Below are 19,183 nucleotides of genomic sequence, written 5' to 3'. Positions count from 1 at the left end.
CGCGATCTTGTTTTCTCCCGGAGTGAGCCGGGGAGGGTTATGTGATTCGGTTGTGGGCGGGTCCTGAGCCCAGGACCGTGGATTGTTGCCAATAAAGACGTGTGAATGGCCAATCAGAATCGAGAAATTTGCATGCCGTTGTATAAATAAAATCAATACATTCATAAAGACACATAATTAAAAGTCCCACTGAGGATTATGTCTGATTTGGAACCTGAAATATGGCAACTTCATTCTATTTTCAATATTTAAAAAAACGAATTTGGTTAAGTGATAACCCAGTATGTTTTAAGAGAGAGGGGATTTAAATAATTAAAGTACAATCAAATAAAAAATATGCAAGTGCAGATACTGCACAGATACATAGTGATTGTACAAAGTGATGTCTTCCAAGATGATCAGAGGGGAAATATCAGTTTGATGGAGGAGGTGTCTATTGTTGTTCTGATTGGCCAATCAGTTCCAAGCAGCTAAATGCTCAACTATTGTCTCTCTGGTATAAGAACAGGGCTGTTTTCCAGACTGAAGTACTCATTCAACCATAAAGACGGGATAGTCTGCTGGTTGACTTGAACGCCTCTCTGTGGCAGAACACATTGTCTACTGGACCAAGACTTTCTACTGGAAACCATCTGGATCAAAACCTGCTTCTGAAGACAGATCAGACTGTGGACACCATCTGTAAGTACAATTATTTATTAGATTGTTTTTTGTGGCATTGCAGAGCCTCTCTTATTTTCTGTGTTTCCAAGAAAACCAATTTAAACATGCCTGAATGTCTGTTGTTTATTTGTCTTCATTAAATGTAAGTGTATTTGTACAACGACAGTCAGATACCACCACAATGACATTGCAGGCAACTGCCCAGTATTTTACCTAACGTTGACCAGATTTTAATAACAATCTTGTAGCAGATTCACTTTTAGAAGTATCTGTAATGTTGTAAACAGCTACCTCTAGGCAAAAGAGCCCTGCTTGGTAATGCACTTTTCTCAGATGTGTGGGTTAGAATTGAATGGGAGTTGAAGGGGTTGTTATTGTCTGGCCACACCTCACGCTCTGCCAAGAGAGGTCTGGAGAAACACCAGAGTAGAGTCCTTTCTTTCACACCTAGAGTCCCAGTTTCAGTCACCAGCTAACTGATGGTCAATGTTGATTCTTGTTTCCCACGTTAAACTTGAGCACTAGTCTCTTTGATTTCATTTTTATTCTGAGACTCAATGTTTAACAAATACCATGGGATAAATAAAATCAATACATTCATAAAGACGCATAATTAAAAGTCCCACTGAGGATTTGGAACCTGAAATATGGCAACTTCATTCTATTTTCAATATTTAAAAAAACGTATTGGGTTAAGTGATAACCTTGTATGTTTTAAGAGAGAGGATTTAAATAATTAAAGTACAATAGGTTAGGGCTGGGCGATATGGCCTGTAACTGACCGCCAAGGGTAAAGATGCCTATCATCTTTATTGTCAGTAAACTTTAATTTACATTGGTCTAGATGATCGACTTCTCTTTATTAGCTCAGAATACTGAGCTTTCTATTTAAGAAAAGAATATTTCAGAGCCGCTTGTGCATTTTCATTTCGTGTCCACATGGGGGCAGAGCTCGTCTTTCCTATAGTATAAAGGTCACAGCATCCTGTTTGTGACCAAGGCAGGAAGTAACTCAGAGACAACGACGGAGCAGACAGCGAATTATGTAGAATATAAGGACCTTACTTCAGTAAATAACACCCCTTGGTAAAGCGGAATAAGGTACGTCGAACACTAAAATGTATTATTGTTATTATTATTATTACTGTTGTTGAAGAGGTCTATATTTATGTGTGGTAAACATGTAAAGTGGTGCACTCACTGATTAGGTTCTAATCAAAGGCACCTGCTGCCGAACAAGTAACATTACTATTTATCATTATTTTCCTTAAATGCCTTTATTATGGAAGACGAGTTCACCCTCAATAATATCATTAAATTCAAATGTTTGTTTGAACACGTTAGGTGCTTTGTTGTGAACAATATTGAACTGTGAACAATATAACTAATTGTATATGTTTGTGTTTTTGACCGTCACAGTTTTCACGGTGCAAACGGAGCAAACGATGCAACCGTCACTACCTGTACAACTACGGTGCAACGACAACTACCAAAGAAAGGCTACAGTGCTGCTATGCTAAAATGCAAAAGAAAAAAGAGAAAATAAATAAAAGCACCTGTACGAAACATAACCGCATCTTTATTTCACCACAAAGCCGGGGGGCAGTTACATGGCCTCTAAATGATATCGCGATATTTTTTGGCCATATCACGATACACGATATATATCGCGATATTGACATTTCCTCTAAAGCACTTAAAAATGCTTGATTTAACCCTTTGCTGCATACAGTCACACCAATATGATGATTATAATAAGTAGGGATGGGAATCGGTTCCTAATTGTCCGATGCCTGGAATCGCGTGCCTCCCGTGACTTTCGATTCCCTTATCGCTGCCAGTTTTTCAAAACAATAACGTTAGCGTTAGCATGTAGCCATGGTAAGGCTGAGCCCGAACCCTGTTTTTAGGGTTCGAACGTTCGCCAGGGTTTATCGAACGAACGTTTTCATTTTTTTTTAATAATAATTTTTTTTTTATTGTATTATTATAGATCCTACGGAGGGCGGCATTGCATAGTCTATTGGTGAAAAACATGTTGTTTACAGTGGTGGCTGTTCATGTAAACATGTAATTAAACAAAGCACTCAGAAGAAAATAAACAAGCTACTGAATCAAAGTATGATAAACAATAGCCCTTGCAGTCACGTAAGGGGCTAGATAAACAAATGCATTCGTTTTGTGGCATTAACCGAACGTTATATAGTTAGTGTTACACGTTCAATAACAGGTATTCACTCTTGGTCGACGGGGAGGGGAGCCGGGAGGAGAGGCGCACGCCTCGGCTCAACAGACCCGTCCACCGTCTACCTCGGAACGGCCGGGCTCCCAACACGCCTGCCGCCCGTCCGCCCTACCACCGTTCCGAGGTAGACGGTGGACGGGTCTGTCCACCGTGCGCCTGCTGTTGTTTCCAACGCAACCACCTCCCGCCATGAAGCTCGCGCTCCGTGGCCGAAAAAGGATGGTATTCATTAATGATCCTTCTGCAGGTTCACCTACGGAAACCTTGTTACCGATTACTTCCTCGGCGGGGAGCTAACTACGGCTCCCCGGTAGCTACGGTAAGTCTGTTGAGGCTTACCGATTGGTGGTAACAGCAGAGGCGGGTGCAAGCGGTGTGACGTAATTGGCAGAATCGCCTGTCAATCAAAATAGAGCTCTGGTTGAGAAATAGTATCCCGCTGCAGCCCGGCAGACCATACTGGTTGAGCCGAGCGCCTCGCATTCACATCACCTCAACCCCGTGCGCATTCACCGAACGTTCGAACCTATTAATTAAAGTCCGAATGTCAGCGTAACGAATGAACGTTCGAACGTTCGGGCTCAGCCTTAAGCCATGGCAGACTTATTTGATTCCTTAAGGGCTCGAAATTGCCTAGGTTTTGGTCATATGCTCCCGAAATGATCCCGCTGTTTGGCTACTTCTATGTGCAGTGAAAACTACTTGAATGCTTTAGAATCTAGTCATTGATTTAGTTCAGGGTAAGGTAAAATTAGTTGCTGTGTGTGTGTGAGACAGAAGTCAGAGGAATAACGACCTGTTGAATTCAACTACGGTTCAATAGATTAAATTAGTTTAAGAATAAAAAAATAAATACATTTTAAGAGAATCTCAAATACATTATTTTATTTAAGTGTAGGCTATAGTTAATGTTTTATTTTTTACAGTTTTTGTATTTTTCTGACATGGGGGCTCAACAATAAATGACAATCAGAAATGTCAAGTTGCATGTTGTTATTCTAACCAGCTTAGTTCTGTTGCATTTCCAATTTATTTATTTAAATTATAAATTGATCAGGTATCGATAAGGGAATCGAATCGATAAGCAGAATCGATAATGGAATCGTATCGATAAAATCCTATCAATTCCCATCCCTAATAATAAGTCCCTGCAACATATGTTTGCATTATTAAACCATAAAGATGCTAAAAAAAAAGAAAAAAATTTAAATGTACTACGAGTAGTCTACTGACACACTAACAAAAAATGTATTTACATCTAAGACAATTTATATAAAAACTATTGGGTGCCTAAGACTTTTGCACAGTACTGCGTTTTCTATCCACTTTAGCCAAACACACACACACACATATATATGTATATACACACTACTGTGAGAAAATAATAATCACACACAAAGGGAATGAATGCATGAATGAATGAAAACTTTATTTAACAGATTGCAGAACGGGTACAATACAGTACGGCTCAATACACACAATTGTTAAGGGGATGCAGACCAGAGAAAGAAGTTTGTCTTGTTTACATAAGGGTCCCCCATTTGGGATAGGGATAATGGCTTATAGCAGACTTAATGATTTTAGAATATTTCAGATAATGAAATTAAATGTTTATCATCAACTATCCAGTTAGTATTTATACTGTAACGTTTGGCTACTTTAAATCATTGAATGTAGAGAGAGAGCGAGAGAGAGAGAGAGAGAGGGCGAGAACGCGCAAGAGAGCCAGCCCCCCCCCCCCCCTTGGTTTTTTTTTTAGGTTTGCGTTTTGAGCGTCTAAGCTGCCGTAGGCGATGACGTCACACTCTAATGTAAACAGGAAGAGTTTAAGACATGGAGATGGAAACTGGATGCTGATATAAGGAAACGAATAACCAATAAATATGAAGTTATGTTTTAAACCTCTGTTGTCAAGCGTTGTCAATATAACCCACCCCCTTTCCTCACGAATGGAACTAGTGTTGTGGAGTCCGCTTTGAGCGTTTTCCAGGGTTAGCAGCTAACACTAGCTAGTTAGCTTAGCCTAGTCATGGGATAACTTGGTTAGCAGCTAACGTTAGCCCAATGCTTGCGTTAATTAAATTGCATGTCATTGAAGGTCCGCGCTGGTCTGTCTAATGAAATTACAATTGCATGTCATTTAAGATCCGCGCTGGTCATGTGTCTATAATGAAATGAGAGGACCGCTCTGCGCTAAAGCCTGATCTCAGCCGCGACAACATATACTCGACAACATATACTCGATGTTCACGATATAATAATATACTACATCTTAGGGGTGGACGGTATGGTCTAAAATTTATATCACGGTATAATTTGAAGCATAGACGGTAACGGTATATATCACGGTATCAGTGTTTCCGTTCGAATAATTTTTTTTGCCTGATAGGCAGGCTATATAAAGAATGACATCCTCAAGGCATGTAGATTTATAATATTTTAACTTAAAACTAGGCTACTTTTGCGTATAAAGTCATTATATTTATATATATAGGGGCGCTGTTGAGCGGACCTGACCTGAAAGCGCCGCTGGCTCTGCGGCTCTGCAGCCAGGGAGAGAAATTAACTTTTTGACTCACCGGCCAGTGGCGGGTAGATGGGAAGAGTCTACCCGCCAAGCATATTTCTTACCTGCCAAAATTTTTTTGATTAAAAAAAAATATATATATATATTTTATATAATTTTTTTTTTTTTAATAAAATATATATTATATAATCATACTTGTAGTTGTATTATCTGCGAGACATCGCCACCACGCAATAAGTCAAAATGCTTGCTATCTGCAAACAGCTCCACTGTCTGTGTGTATACTTGAGTAGCCTCCAGCTCGAGCAAGGATTCTCCGGCCCTGCAGCTAGACCCTATATTCAGCTAGACCCTACATTCAGCATGCAAGGATTCTCCGGCGATGCAGCTGGACCTATTTATAACGTTACCGTTCTTTTGTCAAATCACATTCAACATGCCCTCAGCTAGAATACGCATTCAATCAATGTTATAAGACATTGATATCAGGAGCTATCTGTAGCTACTGCTAGCCCGGTAGATAACGTTAAGACAATTTAGTTGACTGGGACATATGGATCAACGTGAGCTAGCTAAGCTAGCTAACGAGGGACCGGAGGTATTATGCACTCGAGTAGACTATTGCTGGAGCATTTGTTGATATCAGCAGCTATCAGTAGCTAGCCAGCTAGATACCGGTAGACAATGCCTCGTCATGTATTAAACTAAAAGTGAATAGTTGACTGGGTCATTGTTTAAACAGTAACGTTAGACTCTTGGAGGTCCGATATAGACTAGAGCAGATGGAAGTAAACAAGCCAAATGAATGATAGCTTCCGATTGGTCATTTGCTTTTTTTCTCATGAAACCAGTCACGTCACTCTACTGTGATTGGACCTAGTGCGATGTGGGACTTGTAGTTTTTTAACGATCTCGCGGCGGAGAAAAAAAAGACGAGCGGCTATAATCTGTACTCGCACAAGAGTATCGTTATGAAGTTATGAACTACACGTCTACACGCCACACGGCGGGCAGCCCTCTAAGTGTCATGCGCCAAAGGTAAAAACAGCCCGCCCCTGGCGGGCGGCGGGCTTTAGTTTCGGTCCCTGTCTGCAGCTGCATGCTATTCGCAAATCCACTGCTGCCGCCGTCCTCCCGGCTCCCGCTGCAGCCGTCGTTATCATAACACTACACGCATATCATAATGTTTACAGCAAACTGTAGTTGATCACCAGGTATGTTTTATTAACGTAGAATAATTCATATCAAAAAACGATAGGGACATCTCTTACCTTTCTCCACTGGTTAAAAATGCCAGGAACTGAAATTGAAACTTGCTGTGTGTTTATTATGAAATGACAATTGCGTGTTGACACGCCCACTGCGCGAAGCCTCCTAAATAACTTTTTCCAGTTTGCACATATCTATTATCTATGACTAATTCTATCTATTTTTAGGGGCAAATGCGATTGAAATAGTCGCGCTGTGGTTACATGACGTCATTGCTATTTTAGAGCTACTCTACCGGTTACACGGTATAGTCAAAATCCATACCGTAGAGCAAATTAATACCGTTTATACCGTATACCGTTTATACCGTCCACCCCTACTACATCTCATGTAGAACAAGCCGCGATACATCGAGTATACTCGATATATCGCCCAGCCCTACAATAGGTACAAATCAAATAAGAAATATGCAAGTGCAGATACATAGTGATTTAGTCACGTTAGCGTCACATGCTCTTTAATAACGTGACATCACGTCTCGTTGTTGTCATGAAAAAAAACCTTCGTTGACGAACATCTTTCGTCATAATTTTCGTTGACAAGATTAACACTGCTAAGCACCACTGGGGATCTGGTGCAGTGAAGTGGTAATAATTAAATAATCCGTAGGATGAGTTCCCAGTTCTTTATTTGTTTTATTTTGATGTGTACATTTTGGTACATGTCATACTAGTAATATTCATACTGGTTGAAGCTCGATGGTGTTTCATTTGCTCTACTGTGCCATTAAGTGGACAATAAATGTGATTAGCGTGATTATAATAATACCATGGCTTTGGTGTGTGAAGCTTTGATGTGATGATGATGCCAATAAACAAATAATATTGTGTCTGTTTTTCTAACAGAATGATGGCAGGGACAGAGGAGAAAGATGTTTGGCTGTCATTTTCATGCTGACAAGTTGACGTCACACAGCCAGACACATTACGTGTAAGGAATTATGGGATTTGGTGTTGGGTGTATGGACTCAACTAGGGGTGGGAATCACCAGTTTCATCACGATACGATATCGATTCTTTGGACAACGATACAATATTTGCCGATATCTGCCACGATACGATACAATGCAGGTGCCTGCAATCGATATGAGATGATATCATAAGCCCATTTAACACAATCAGTAACATTGGGTCTCATTCTCGAACGAAGTTACGACAAAATATTTCGTCTTAGCCAGATTTCGGCCTATTTAAGACATATTAGGGCTGGGAGTGGGAGAATTTTCCTGAGATCTTATTTGAGAGCAGATCTAAGAGTGCTGAGGAGCACACTTAAATATGCTCTCAGCCCACGATCAAATCTCATGATTGATTGACTAATTTAAAATGTTATTATAACTTGACAGACTGTGTTCTCATAGTGATTCCTTCATGTTAACGCTACAGGCCTCCTTGGAATTAATTACTTGATCATAATTAAAATAAATATGACAATATTTGTACGATAAGAAATTACGCATTTGATGTCGGAAAAATAAATAATATGGATTCATCTGATCACAGGGCAGCTGCTTAACCATATCTGAACCAGCTATTTTGGACAAAAGTATAATTACTTTAATTACTCAGATATTCAAACACAATTATGCAATTATTGTGAAATGATTGAAAATAATAATAATTGAATGCCTTCTGTGGAATTTGCATTTCTTATTTGTTACACATCTGTTTTAATGATTAATTATATACATTTGAAAGAATGCAGGTCAACATGCAATGTATCCCATTGATTGGTATACAATGGGACAGACCTTTGTTTGATTGATTGAAAACTTAACAGATTGCAGAATGGGTACAGTACAGTACAGCTCAATTACATAAGGGGATGCAGACCAGAGAAAGAATTTCGTCTTGTTTACATCAGGGTCCCCCATTTTCAATTCATCATAACATATATGACACACGACACAGATAGTCAGTACTGCTACATCTATACATTTATGACATACCAGATTTGCAAATACAGTACTGTTTGTGATACAAAAAGAGTCCAGAAAAGAGAGTACATTTGACGTAGAAACTGTTGGAGGAGGTTGGGTAGGAGGGGTGGTAGACTTACACTGTACAAGCAAAACTGTACATTGGAATATTGACAACCATACTTGGTCATTTACTGTACATTGGAGGGGGTTGATATAGCTATAAACCTGCATTCCTTCGAATATATCATTAATCAATTAAACATATATTGAAATACACTATATAGCCTATACACACCAACACTGAAATGACAGTGGATAAATAAATAAGAACTAAAGCTAATCGGTGGAAATAGACTGCATTAATATTCCATAACAAGTCTTGTGTGCGCCTACGAATGAACAGTAGCCTATAGGCTTAATTATGGAATAATAAGCCATACTGCGTTCATTCATTACGCCCGCCGGCCCGTAGGCTATATATATTATATGTCATTCATTCATATACAGTACTGCGCGCGCGCGTGTGTGTGTGTGTGCGCGCGCGCTGCGGCAGGTGTGTACCGCAAGCTGTATATGATGCCAATACATTAATCTAATCTTTTTGATGGGCGCAAGCGTGATTATGAAACCTAGCCGCATTTCTCGGAGGCGCTCTCTGATTGGCACTGACTGACGCTAGGTTTCGTAATCACGCGGCTCTCAAAGCACTTCCGCCATTCCATTTCACACAGCTGCGTCACCAGTTGCTTTATAAGGACTGTCGGGGGCGTGGTTTGTATGCAAATGACCTGAACGGGAACGCGCGTTGGAGTTTACGACAGAATGCCATTCTCCAAGCAGATATCAGATCATATCATTTCTGCGACCGTTTCAGCCACGTTCAGGACTCAGAGTGTACTTGTCATAGATTATGTCTCAGTGGTTCCAAGATAAGTCTTCCAGAATATAACTTTGAACATTTTTCGGGAATGAGACCCATTTAGATCAACTCAAAAGGTAACAAATATAATTTGAATATTTTTTTATCTCTTCCAGACATTTAAATGAAAAACTATTTATGGTTTTTAATACAAATAGACCTCCTAAATTGCCACGTTTTGATATATTGAGCTTTAAACTTTAAGTACATTTTTTTTGGAACACACAACCTAAAACCCCTTCCTCTCCCAAACCGTTCCTGCAATTGTTTTATGTTGCATGATGATCATGCATACATTTATTATGTATTGTATTTTTTATGTTTAAATATCAACATCATCTGTCTACCCTCAGTACATTTACTATCAATATAATATACTCATCTGACTTTATCATATCTTTTCAAACGCACACACACACACACACAGAAGGGAGAATGCCCCCCCCCTTCCTTCCCAGTCCCCACTCTGCTGTTCTCTATCGCTCTGAACAGGGCTTTAGCTTGTTGTTAGCTTATGCTAACGTTAATGTTAATTCCGGTCTTAAACACGACGTGGTCATAAAGGAATGGCGAGGATTGAAAAGCATGTTATATGCATTTGACCCGTTGCGGAATAAAACAGCAGGGATTTGTTTTGGGTCGCGAAATAAGCACACTAGCCTATGTTGCAATGTGCGTGTTCCAGACGCTACTGCTGCTACTGCGAGACGAGTACTGCTGTGTGCTGTAGAGCGGATATGAGTCACGACACCACGGATTTTCAAAATAAGAGTATCGATATGAACTGAGCGGTGCTAGCTGCTGGAGCCATAGTTATTATAGCTGGAGCTGCGCTTAGGCGGAAATGAGACCCGCAACCAAAGAGAAGGGAGTTGCAGTAATCTAAGTGGGAAATGACGAGGGAGTGGACCAGGATTGCGGCGCTGTTGGGAGTGAGTGAAGGGCGGAGGCGGTTGATGTTGCAAAGGTGGAAGTAGGCAGACCGGATGATGTTATTGATGTGGGAATGGAATGATAGGGTGCTGTCGAGGACGACACCCAGACTCTTGACCTGGGGGGAAGGGGAAACCAAGGAGTTGTCTATGGTGAGGGTGAAACTGGGAATAGGAAATTAACGAATAATGTATATTGAATATCAGATTAATAATCAGAATAATCTGAAATAAATTTTGTACCCGAGCTTAAAGAGTCAAGAACAGACAGTTTGCTGTACAATGCAAATCCTACTTTGCTAGTGCGCCCTTCACACAAAATCACACAATACTTAAATAATTTTTATTTAAATACAAGTGATTGCAAAAAATAAGGTAAACATATATATTTTGTATATACAAAAAAAGAAAAAGGTTTAAGATATATACAAGGCACAAGTGAGTAACATTGACGTTATTGCACGTTCCGATTCACAGTGTAGGATCCAGTAGTGTTTACAAATATAAATATGGAGGGGACAATGGGTCACAGCAGCAGTTAAAAGTGTCTTTAGTGATTGACAGTTTGGGGGAAGGGTGACAGTGAGGTCACAGCAGCAGTCGGGTCAGAGTGTCTGCCTGGCACAAAATTAAAAGTGTGTGTGGGGGGGGGGGGGGGGGGGGGGGATCGGGGGATCACAGTTTAGTCCTGGATTTCAGCAGATGGCAGGAGGTTGATGAGTCTGTGCTGGGGGTGTGTACTGTCCTTAATTATGTTATGTGCTCTCCTGGTGGCCCTGGTAGAGTAAATGTCCTGTAGTGAGGGGAAGGCTGCTTCAGAGATGTACTGAGCAGTTTTAATCACTCGCTGGAGTGCCTTCCTGTCCTTAGCAGTGCATTTCCATACCAGACCGTGATTGAGCTGGTAAGGACACTCTCAATCGTACTTCTGTAGAAGTTGCTGAGAATTTTGGGTGGCATTTTCTCAGCCTTCGATGCTGGGATTCTTTCTGTGTGTGTCTCACTCACTCACTCACTCACTCACTCACTCACTCACTCACTCACTCACTCACTCACTCACTCACTCACTCACTCACTCACTCACTCACACACACACACACACACACACACACCTGGTCTTCTGAAAGACCAGATGACATCAGAGGAGTTTGATAGTATTTACTGAGGATTGACAGATAATGTTGATATTTAAACGTTAAAAAAGTTGTTGTAGGGAGGCATTTTAGATTGTGTGTTGTGAAGTTTAGACTTCAGAGAGAGAGAGTAAAGTACAGAAAAAAAGGTACCGTTGGGTACCGGTATCAATTCCCAGGTAAAAAGAAACATTTTGGGCTGCTTTAAAAAAGAAATATATAATAATTTTGCGAATATTTTATCGCAATTGCAATATCTGTCGCAATTAGATTATTTCCCAAAACCGCGCAGCCCTAATCCTCAGTGGACCGGTTCTGACGGTACACAAACTGCAGAGGGTCCAGTGTGTCTGGGATGGTCTCCTTGATGTGCAACATGACTATCCTCTCAAAACACTTCATCACTATTGGGGTGAGTGCAACAGGACGATAGTCATTGAGACAGGTTACAGTGTTTTTCTTTGGCAGGGGCACGAGGGTGGTGGTCTTGAAGCAGGTGGGCACAATAGCTTGTGCTAGTGACAAGTTGTAAATGTCAGCAAGTACGTCAGCCAGCTCTGAGGAACAGACCCTGAGGGCACGGCCGGGGATGTTGTCTGGGCCGGCTGCCTTCCGTGGGTTTGTTCTGCTCAGAACCGTACGTACCTCTGCCGTTGTCACAGTGAGTGGTGAGTCCTGCGTGCGCTCCGTGGTCAGAACCCCTCTCTGTTGGTTGGTGTTGGGGACTTCAAAGTGGGCGTTGACTCTAGAACTGTAGACGACTCTGGACTACACTGTTTTTAAACTATAAAACCCAGCTACATACCATTATAAACCTCTTACATGGAAATTAAGCTGAATAAAATCACCAAATCTCCTTCCTCTGACACTCTTCTCCATCACTATCTCCATCCAGATAGCTGTCCTGTCAGGCCTGGGACGAAACCAAGAGGCTTGGATGGAAGAAAAGGTCTCTGCTGTGACCAGTGTGGAAAAAACTTCAGTTCAAAGATGAATCTCAATAAACACCAGCGCATTCACACAGGAAAGAAACTCTATTCCTGTGATCAGTGTGGGAACAGCTTTAGTCGACTGTCTCATCTGAAAACACACCAGAGAATTCACACAGGAGAGAAGCCCTACTCCTGTGACCAGTGTGGGATGAACTTTAGACATCAAAATACTCTGAAAGGACACCAGATGACGTTTCACACAGGAGAGAAGCCCTACTCCTGTGACCAGTGTGAGAAGAGCTTTAGTCGACTGCATCATCTGAAATCACACCAGATGATTCACACAGGAGAGAAGCCCTACTCCTGTGACCAGTGTGGGAACAGCTTTAGTCAACTGTTTCGTCTGAAAACACACCAGATGATTCACACAGGAGAGAAGCCCTACTCCTGTGACCAGTGTGGAGAGAGCTTTAGACAACTGTCTAGTCTGAAAACACACCAGAGAATTCACACAGGAGAGAAGCCCTACTCCTGTGACCAGTGTGAGAAGAGCTTTAGTCAACTGTCTCATCTGAAAACACACCAGAGAATTCACACAGGAGAGAAGCCCTACTTCTGTGACCAGTGTGGGATGAACTTTAGACATCAAAATACTCTGAAAGGACACCAGATGAGGTTTCACACAGGAGAGAAGCCCTACTCCTGTGACCAGTGTGAGAAGAGCTTTCGTCAGCCACGTGATCTGAAAACGCACCAGATGATTCACACAGGATGGAAGCCCTGCTCCTGTGACCAGTGTGGAAAGAGCTTTAGTCAACTGTCTAGTCTGAAAACACACCAGAGAATTCACACAGGAGAGAAGCCCTACTCCTGTGACCAGTGTGAGAAGAGCTTTAGTCAACTGTCTAGTCTGAAATCACACCAGATAATTCACACAGGACAGAAGCCATACTTCTGTCACCAGTGTGAGACTAGCTTTAGTCGACTTGATCATCTGAAATCACACCAGATAATTCACACAGGAGAGAAGCCACATCATTGTGGTCTGTGTGATAAGAGATTCAGAACATTAGCATATTTGAGTAAACATGAGAAAATTCACTTGGGAGAGAAGATCCAGGGAAATGTCAAACCTGTCAATTCACCTGCACATTCCTAGAAGATAAACCATACTGCTGTGACCAATATTAGAAGAGTTACACTCATAATGATGCTCCTGAAATGATATCAACGTCATTCACACAGGAGAGAAACTATACCACTGTGGGGAAAACTTCACATGAAAAATAGGTACCATTTTAACTAATGTAGCAGGAATTTAAAACCATCCAAACTGAGAATACACACAGGGAAGAAGGTCTACTACTGTGACCACTGGAAAACGCTTCAGTATGCCATTACAGCTATCAGTCCATCAACAATCATAACAATAATAGTGGTAGTAATATTTGGCCGTTCTTTTGAAATGAAAAACTACTACCAAGAGCTTTTGACCTGCACAGAAGCCTCTGAGAGAGAAGCAGTACTAGCATAGACACGGTTTTCATTGACAACAACAGTTGTGTTTCTGTCGCTCTGAGTGAGACAGACGGTGTGGATGTTCCCGGGACAATATGTCATGGTATAAGAGTGAACACACATTTATTTAACCTTTATTTTACCAGGTAGTCACTTGAGATCAATGATCTCTTTTTTGAGCAAGACCTGGGCCCGATTCCCCGTACCTGGTTCAACTAAGTCGATCAAAAGTCCCATTATCCAGATTAAATTAACCCGATGTTTGAATCCGGGCTTTCCTTGTTCCTCGAACGCTGATTCAGTCTCGTTAACTCGAACCAGACTTGATACTCAGGATAAGTGCGCGCGGCCGTCTCAGCTGAAAAGACGGCAGGTGTCGATCCCAGAAATCCTGATTTTCTAACGGCATTGATTGATTGATTAATTTACAACTTTATTAACAAGATTGCAGAATGGGTACAATACAGTACGGCTCAATAGCCTCGCCGACAAGTTAAATGCATAATCTATAGGCACATTTTAAGTCCCTCTTTACCCCAATCAATCAGATTATATTTATATAAATGTACTTGCTGGCAATAGGCTTAATGGATGAATAATCGAATGAGATCTTGCTAGCGAAAATAATTAGTTAAACTCTCTCAGAATAAGTAGATACAAACAAGCCCAAAGATAAAGAGTATATCTAATTGATACGAATTAATAGATACTTATGAGGATATCTGTACTGTATGCTCTTAGGTATATCATGTAATATAATAAATACATTGTTCCTAACGTTTTCAGGCCGCGACCCTTGAAATAACGTGTCAGAGAGCCGCGACCCCCACTATTATATAGAGGTGGTTGAAACATGCAAACGTTCACACACACACATATGCATTGGAGGCTTTTAACATGCACAATAACTACACAAAATAACACAATAATCAAACAACCATAAAATGAATACATATAGCGTGTTTCATTTAGAAGGCTATAATGTTCAACTCACCTAATGAGATGGATGGGCATATAGTCTGGGTTTAATTTAGGAGACAGCGACTCGGAGATCATCCTCCACATTCATTCAGACGCGATCTGTACTTATTTTTTATATAAGTCAGTGCAGATAATGTTTTTTCGAATAGGTAGGTATAGCTGTGCGTATTCCCCCTCAATTGATATCTAGTCGGCATCGGAGGTGGGCAGCGATCTAGGTCTATTCTTTTACATTTCAAAAGCATTTCTTTTACCAGTTTAATGTATTTTAATTGTTTTTAATTATAGGCCTATTTCACACGTTCTATGAAATCAATACATTCTGGAAATCATCTCGCGAAAACATTATTCAGAATGGTATAATGGGATCAAAGAGCACCTACGGGAGGCTGCAATTAGAAACTGGCCCCCGTAAATGTCCAAACACCCCCTCCCACCCACCCACCCCCTCCCAATGTACAGTTTCCTCCCCCTTGTATATATATTTTCTGTTAGGATCTCTGTTTAACAGTACTGTATATTTGCATATCTTGTATGTCACAAATGTAACAGTATTGTATATCTGTATGTCATGTATGTCATAAATGTCATGATATATATCTGTATCTGTATGTCATAAATGTCATTATGAATTGAAAATGGGGGACCCTGATGTAAACAAGACGAAAGTCTTTCTCTGGGTCTGCATCCCCTTAACAATTGTGTGTATTGGGCCGTACTGTATTGTACCCCATTCTGCAATCTGTTAATAAAGTGTCCAATCAATCAATCAATCAATCTCTGAGGAAGGGAGCTGCCATTTTGTTCCGAGGGAGTGGCCAGCTTATATCCAGCTAACTCAACTAAACCTGCTCTGGAGTAGGTTCAAACTTTTCGATCTGTTGCCATAGCGACTTAGAAAATCCAACGTCGGGGAACGGAAATGTCTGGCTTAAGTCAAGCTATGCTGAAAATGATCCGGCTAACTCAGTTAGCCAGGTACGGGGAATAGGGCCCTGGCCAAAATGGCAGCAAAACAAAAACAAACATAGACAAACACGGACAAAGACATAAAAGGCAAAGTGGGGCAAGGGGATACATTTGAGCTGCAGCAAACAAGATTGAATGGGATTGGGGGAGATTGGAGGGTAGGGTAAAAAGGTAGAAAGACGAGGGACGGTGAGGCTTTGCAGGAGGTTGCTGGGGAGAGAAGGTCAAGTTAATAAATATAAAATATAACACCACATTGTTCTGGTGTTTTAAATACTGGGATCATAGGAACTTTCTGACCTCAGTATGGGGTGACCAGCCAAAAGCCAAGATGGTTAACAAACACTTTGTACACACTGGAGGGGAAACTGCTTCTTGTATGGATTTTTATATTTATTGTGGATACTAGTGATTTTTCTTATCTAATGTCACACACATTGTCAACATTCCTAGTACTACACAAGAAGTGTTTATTTTAGAGTAATGTTCCATGTATTGTCTTCATTGGTATTCTTTTAAAGTAATGTATGTTCCTTTATATGAATTTATCATCTTTAGTGGTTTTTCTATCAGAACGGTATAGGGTTGGAATCAATTCACTTTAAATTCAATCAATTAAAAATCAAAACAAGTTGTTTAGTTTATGATGATAGAACATCCATTCACATTTACTTGTCATTAGGTTGGATAGCAAAACCTTTTCATGATGGAACTTGTACAATATTTGAAATAAAATCTACATCTTAAATTAAAAAGTGAATTGATCCAAACTGAAACATTCTCATTAGAATGTATGATATGCTAATAATATTGGCTCGGGAGGTAGAGCTGTCGTCTGGTAATCCTGAGGTTCCAGGTTTGATTCCCGCTCCTCCCGGGCAGCGTGTCGAAATGTCCTTGAGCAAGACACTTAACCCCTAATTGCTCCCGATGAGCAGGTTGGCACCTTGCATGGTTGCCTCCGCCATCTGTGTGTGAATGGGTAAAAATGTGAGGAACAAATTGTAAAGCGATTTGGATAAGATCGCTATATAAATGCAACCATTTACCATCGACCATTTAATATGGATGAATTGTAAGCGTCAAGATAAGTGGGATGGTGTGAATTGATCTCTTAGAAGTAACTAACTCAGAAGTATGAAAATTAAGTATTACCTTTTAACCTACTTTGTATGAAAGTCTTCATCTAAGTGCAACAATGATAATTTTTAGAAAATCTGTTGCAGCGTATCTTGGAACTGTTCAACTGTACAAGCACACCCTTCCCATTACGTATTTATTTCTTCTTTTTTTGAAACGCACATGTGAATGAATTTTCTTAATTCTTTTTATGTTTCTGGCACCATATTTTGGCTAAATAGGCCTCGTTTTATAAATGTGTATACAGAAACAATTATGTTGCTTTTGTTGATATTCATTACTTTCATTGATAACATAGTGCTGTAATTTCATTTCCTAATAAATATGGATGATCATGTTCAACAACGTGTGCTTTTATTTTGATATTCCACGTTGAAATTACGCGATACATTAAGGGCTAAATCCACAAAGAATGGATTGCATGGAGCAAGTTGCACCCTTACTTAAAATTCATTATGAATTGAAAATGGGGGACCCTGATGTAAACAAGACGAAAGTCTTTCTCTGGTCTGCATCCCCTTAACAATTGTGTGTATTGAGCCGTACTGTATTGTACCCATTCTGCAATCTGTTAATACAATTTTCATTCAATCTGCACTGTGATTGATTGAATGAAACTTTTATTAACAGATTGGTAAATGGCTTTTACAATTAGGCTACAAAAGTATCCACTCAATAGTGGCAAATAGCGGCCACCTCCACACTCCACTCTGGTCGGTGGCAGTGATTCAATGAGGCGCCCGGATGTGTGTCACTTTCCAGCCTTTAACCACTCGTCCCAGGCTGACTGCCCGCAGGTGCAGTGAGACGAGTGGCATCTGGGAATGGGAGAAAGAAAAAGGAATGAATACAAGATGACACACTTCACATACAGACAACATAACAAATACTACACTAACCTGATGTTTACATGGTGTTAAAAATATGGTGATAATGAACAACCCACGTACGTGACACTTGGGTCTGAGAAGTGATCAATGATAGGGTCTTGATTATACTTGCCTTGCTAGGAACTACCTATAGGGGGAGCGTGCTGCCTGCTTCTCATTCATTACACAGACGTGAACGAGAGCAACAGCGTGTCAGATTCAGATTTGTTTATTGTCACGTATTTCCAGTACCTTACAGCAAAGAAAGAGTGAAACTATTTGTTGTGGTCCCTTGACCATCGCAGCTTCCAATAAAATTAGCATAGAATATTAATAATAATAATAAAATAAAGATGAGCGCGTCAATGGGCTCTGTTGACAAGTCTGATGGCTTGGGGGAAGAAGCTGTTCTTCAGCCGGTTGGTTCTGGCTGTGTGGCTGCGGTAGTGCTTTCCAGACCGCATCAGCTGGAACAGTCCATGGTTCGGGTGATTAAGGTCCTTGATAATTTTCCGGGCTTTTTTAATGCACCGGCTCTCATATTGTCCTGGACGGGGGGAAGCTCACATCCACAGATCTTTAGTGCTGTCCTCACGACTCTCTGTTGTCCCTCTGTAGAACACCTTCAAGATCTTGGGTGTCATGCCGAACTTCTTCAGCCTCCTGAGATGGTAGAGGCGTTGTTGGGCCTTCTTTACCACATTATTATGTGGACGTCCCAGGTGAGTTTGTCTGTGATGTGGACACAGAGGAACTTAAAGCTGCTGACTCTCCACTGCAGCCCCGTCGATGGTGATGGGGTCCAGCTTCTCTCCTCCTCTCCTGTAGTCTATGACCAGCTTCTCTCCCCCTCTCCTGTAGTCTATGACCAGCTTCTCTCCTCCTCTCCTGTAGTCTATGACCAGCTTCTCTCCCCCTCTCCTGTAGTCTATGACCAGCTTCTCTCCCCCTCTCCTGTAGTCTATGACCAGCTTCTCTCCCCCTCTCCTGTAGTCTATGACCAGCTTCTCTCCCCCTCTCCTGTAGTCTATGACCAGCTTCTCTCCTCCTCTCCTGTAGTCTATGACCAGCTTCTCTCCTCCTCTCCTGTAGTCTATGACCAGCTTCTCTCCCCCTCTCCTGTAGTCTATGACCAGCTTCTCTCCTCCTCTCCTGTAGTCTATGA

General features: G+C 41.0%; 1 protein-coding gene across 2 annotated transcripts; it reads left to right on the top strand.

The window, feature by feature from the left end:
• Positions 1-511: 511 nt before the first annotated feature.
• Positions 512-17,436, top strand: LOC311241692 (uncharacterized protein). 2 transcript variants are annotated; one of them, XM_084330572.1, is made up of 3 exons: positions 512-681; positions 7,550-7,634; positions 12,505-17,436. In XM_084330572.1, exon 3 carries the CDS (start codon positions 12,600-12,602, stop codon positions 13,698-13,700), a length of 1,101 nt encoding a protein of 366 aa, XP_084186698.1. In that variant the 5' UTR covers positions 512-681; positions 7,550-7,634; positions 12,505-12,599; the 3' UTR covers positions 13,701-17,436. The 2 variants fall into 2 exon arrangements, with proteins under 2 accessions (XP_084186698.1, XP_084186699.1); XM_084330573.1 differs by lacking the exon at positions 7,550-7,634.
• Positions 17,437-19,183: the final 1,747 nt, after the last annotated feature.

The sequence above is a fragment of the Notolepis coatsorum genome (assembly GCF_963971535.1).
Source record: "Notolepis coatsorum genome assembly, chromosome: 15".
NCBI classification, from domain to species: domain Eukaryota; kingdom Metazoa; phylum Chordata; class Actinopteri; order Aulopiformes; family Paralepididae; genus Notolepis; species Notolepis coatsorum.
Note: the sequence above shows the minus strand (reverse complement) of the source record. Positions and strands in the feature narration are given on the sequence as shown.

What these genes read in the sequence shown, in the direction of transcription:
- LOC311241692 (XM_084330573.1), top strand. Translation starts at nt 12,600, where the DNA reads ATGAATCTCAATAAACACCAGCGCATTCACACAGGAAAGAAACTCTAT.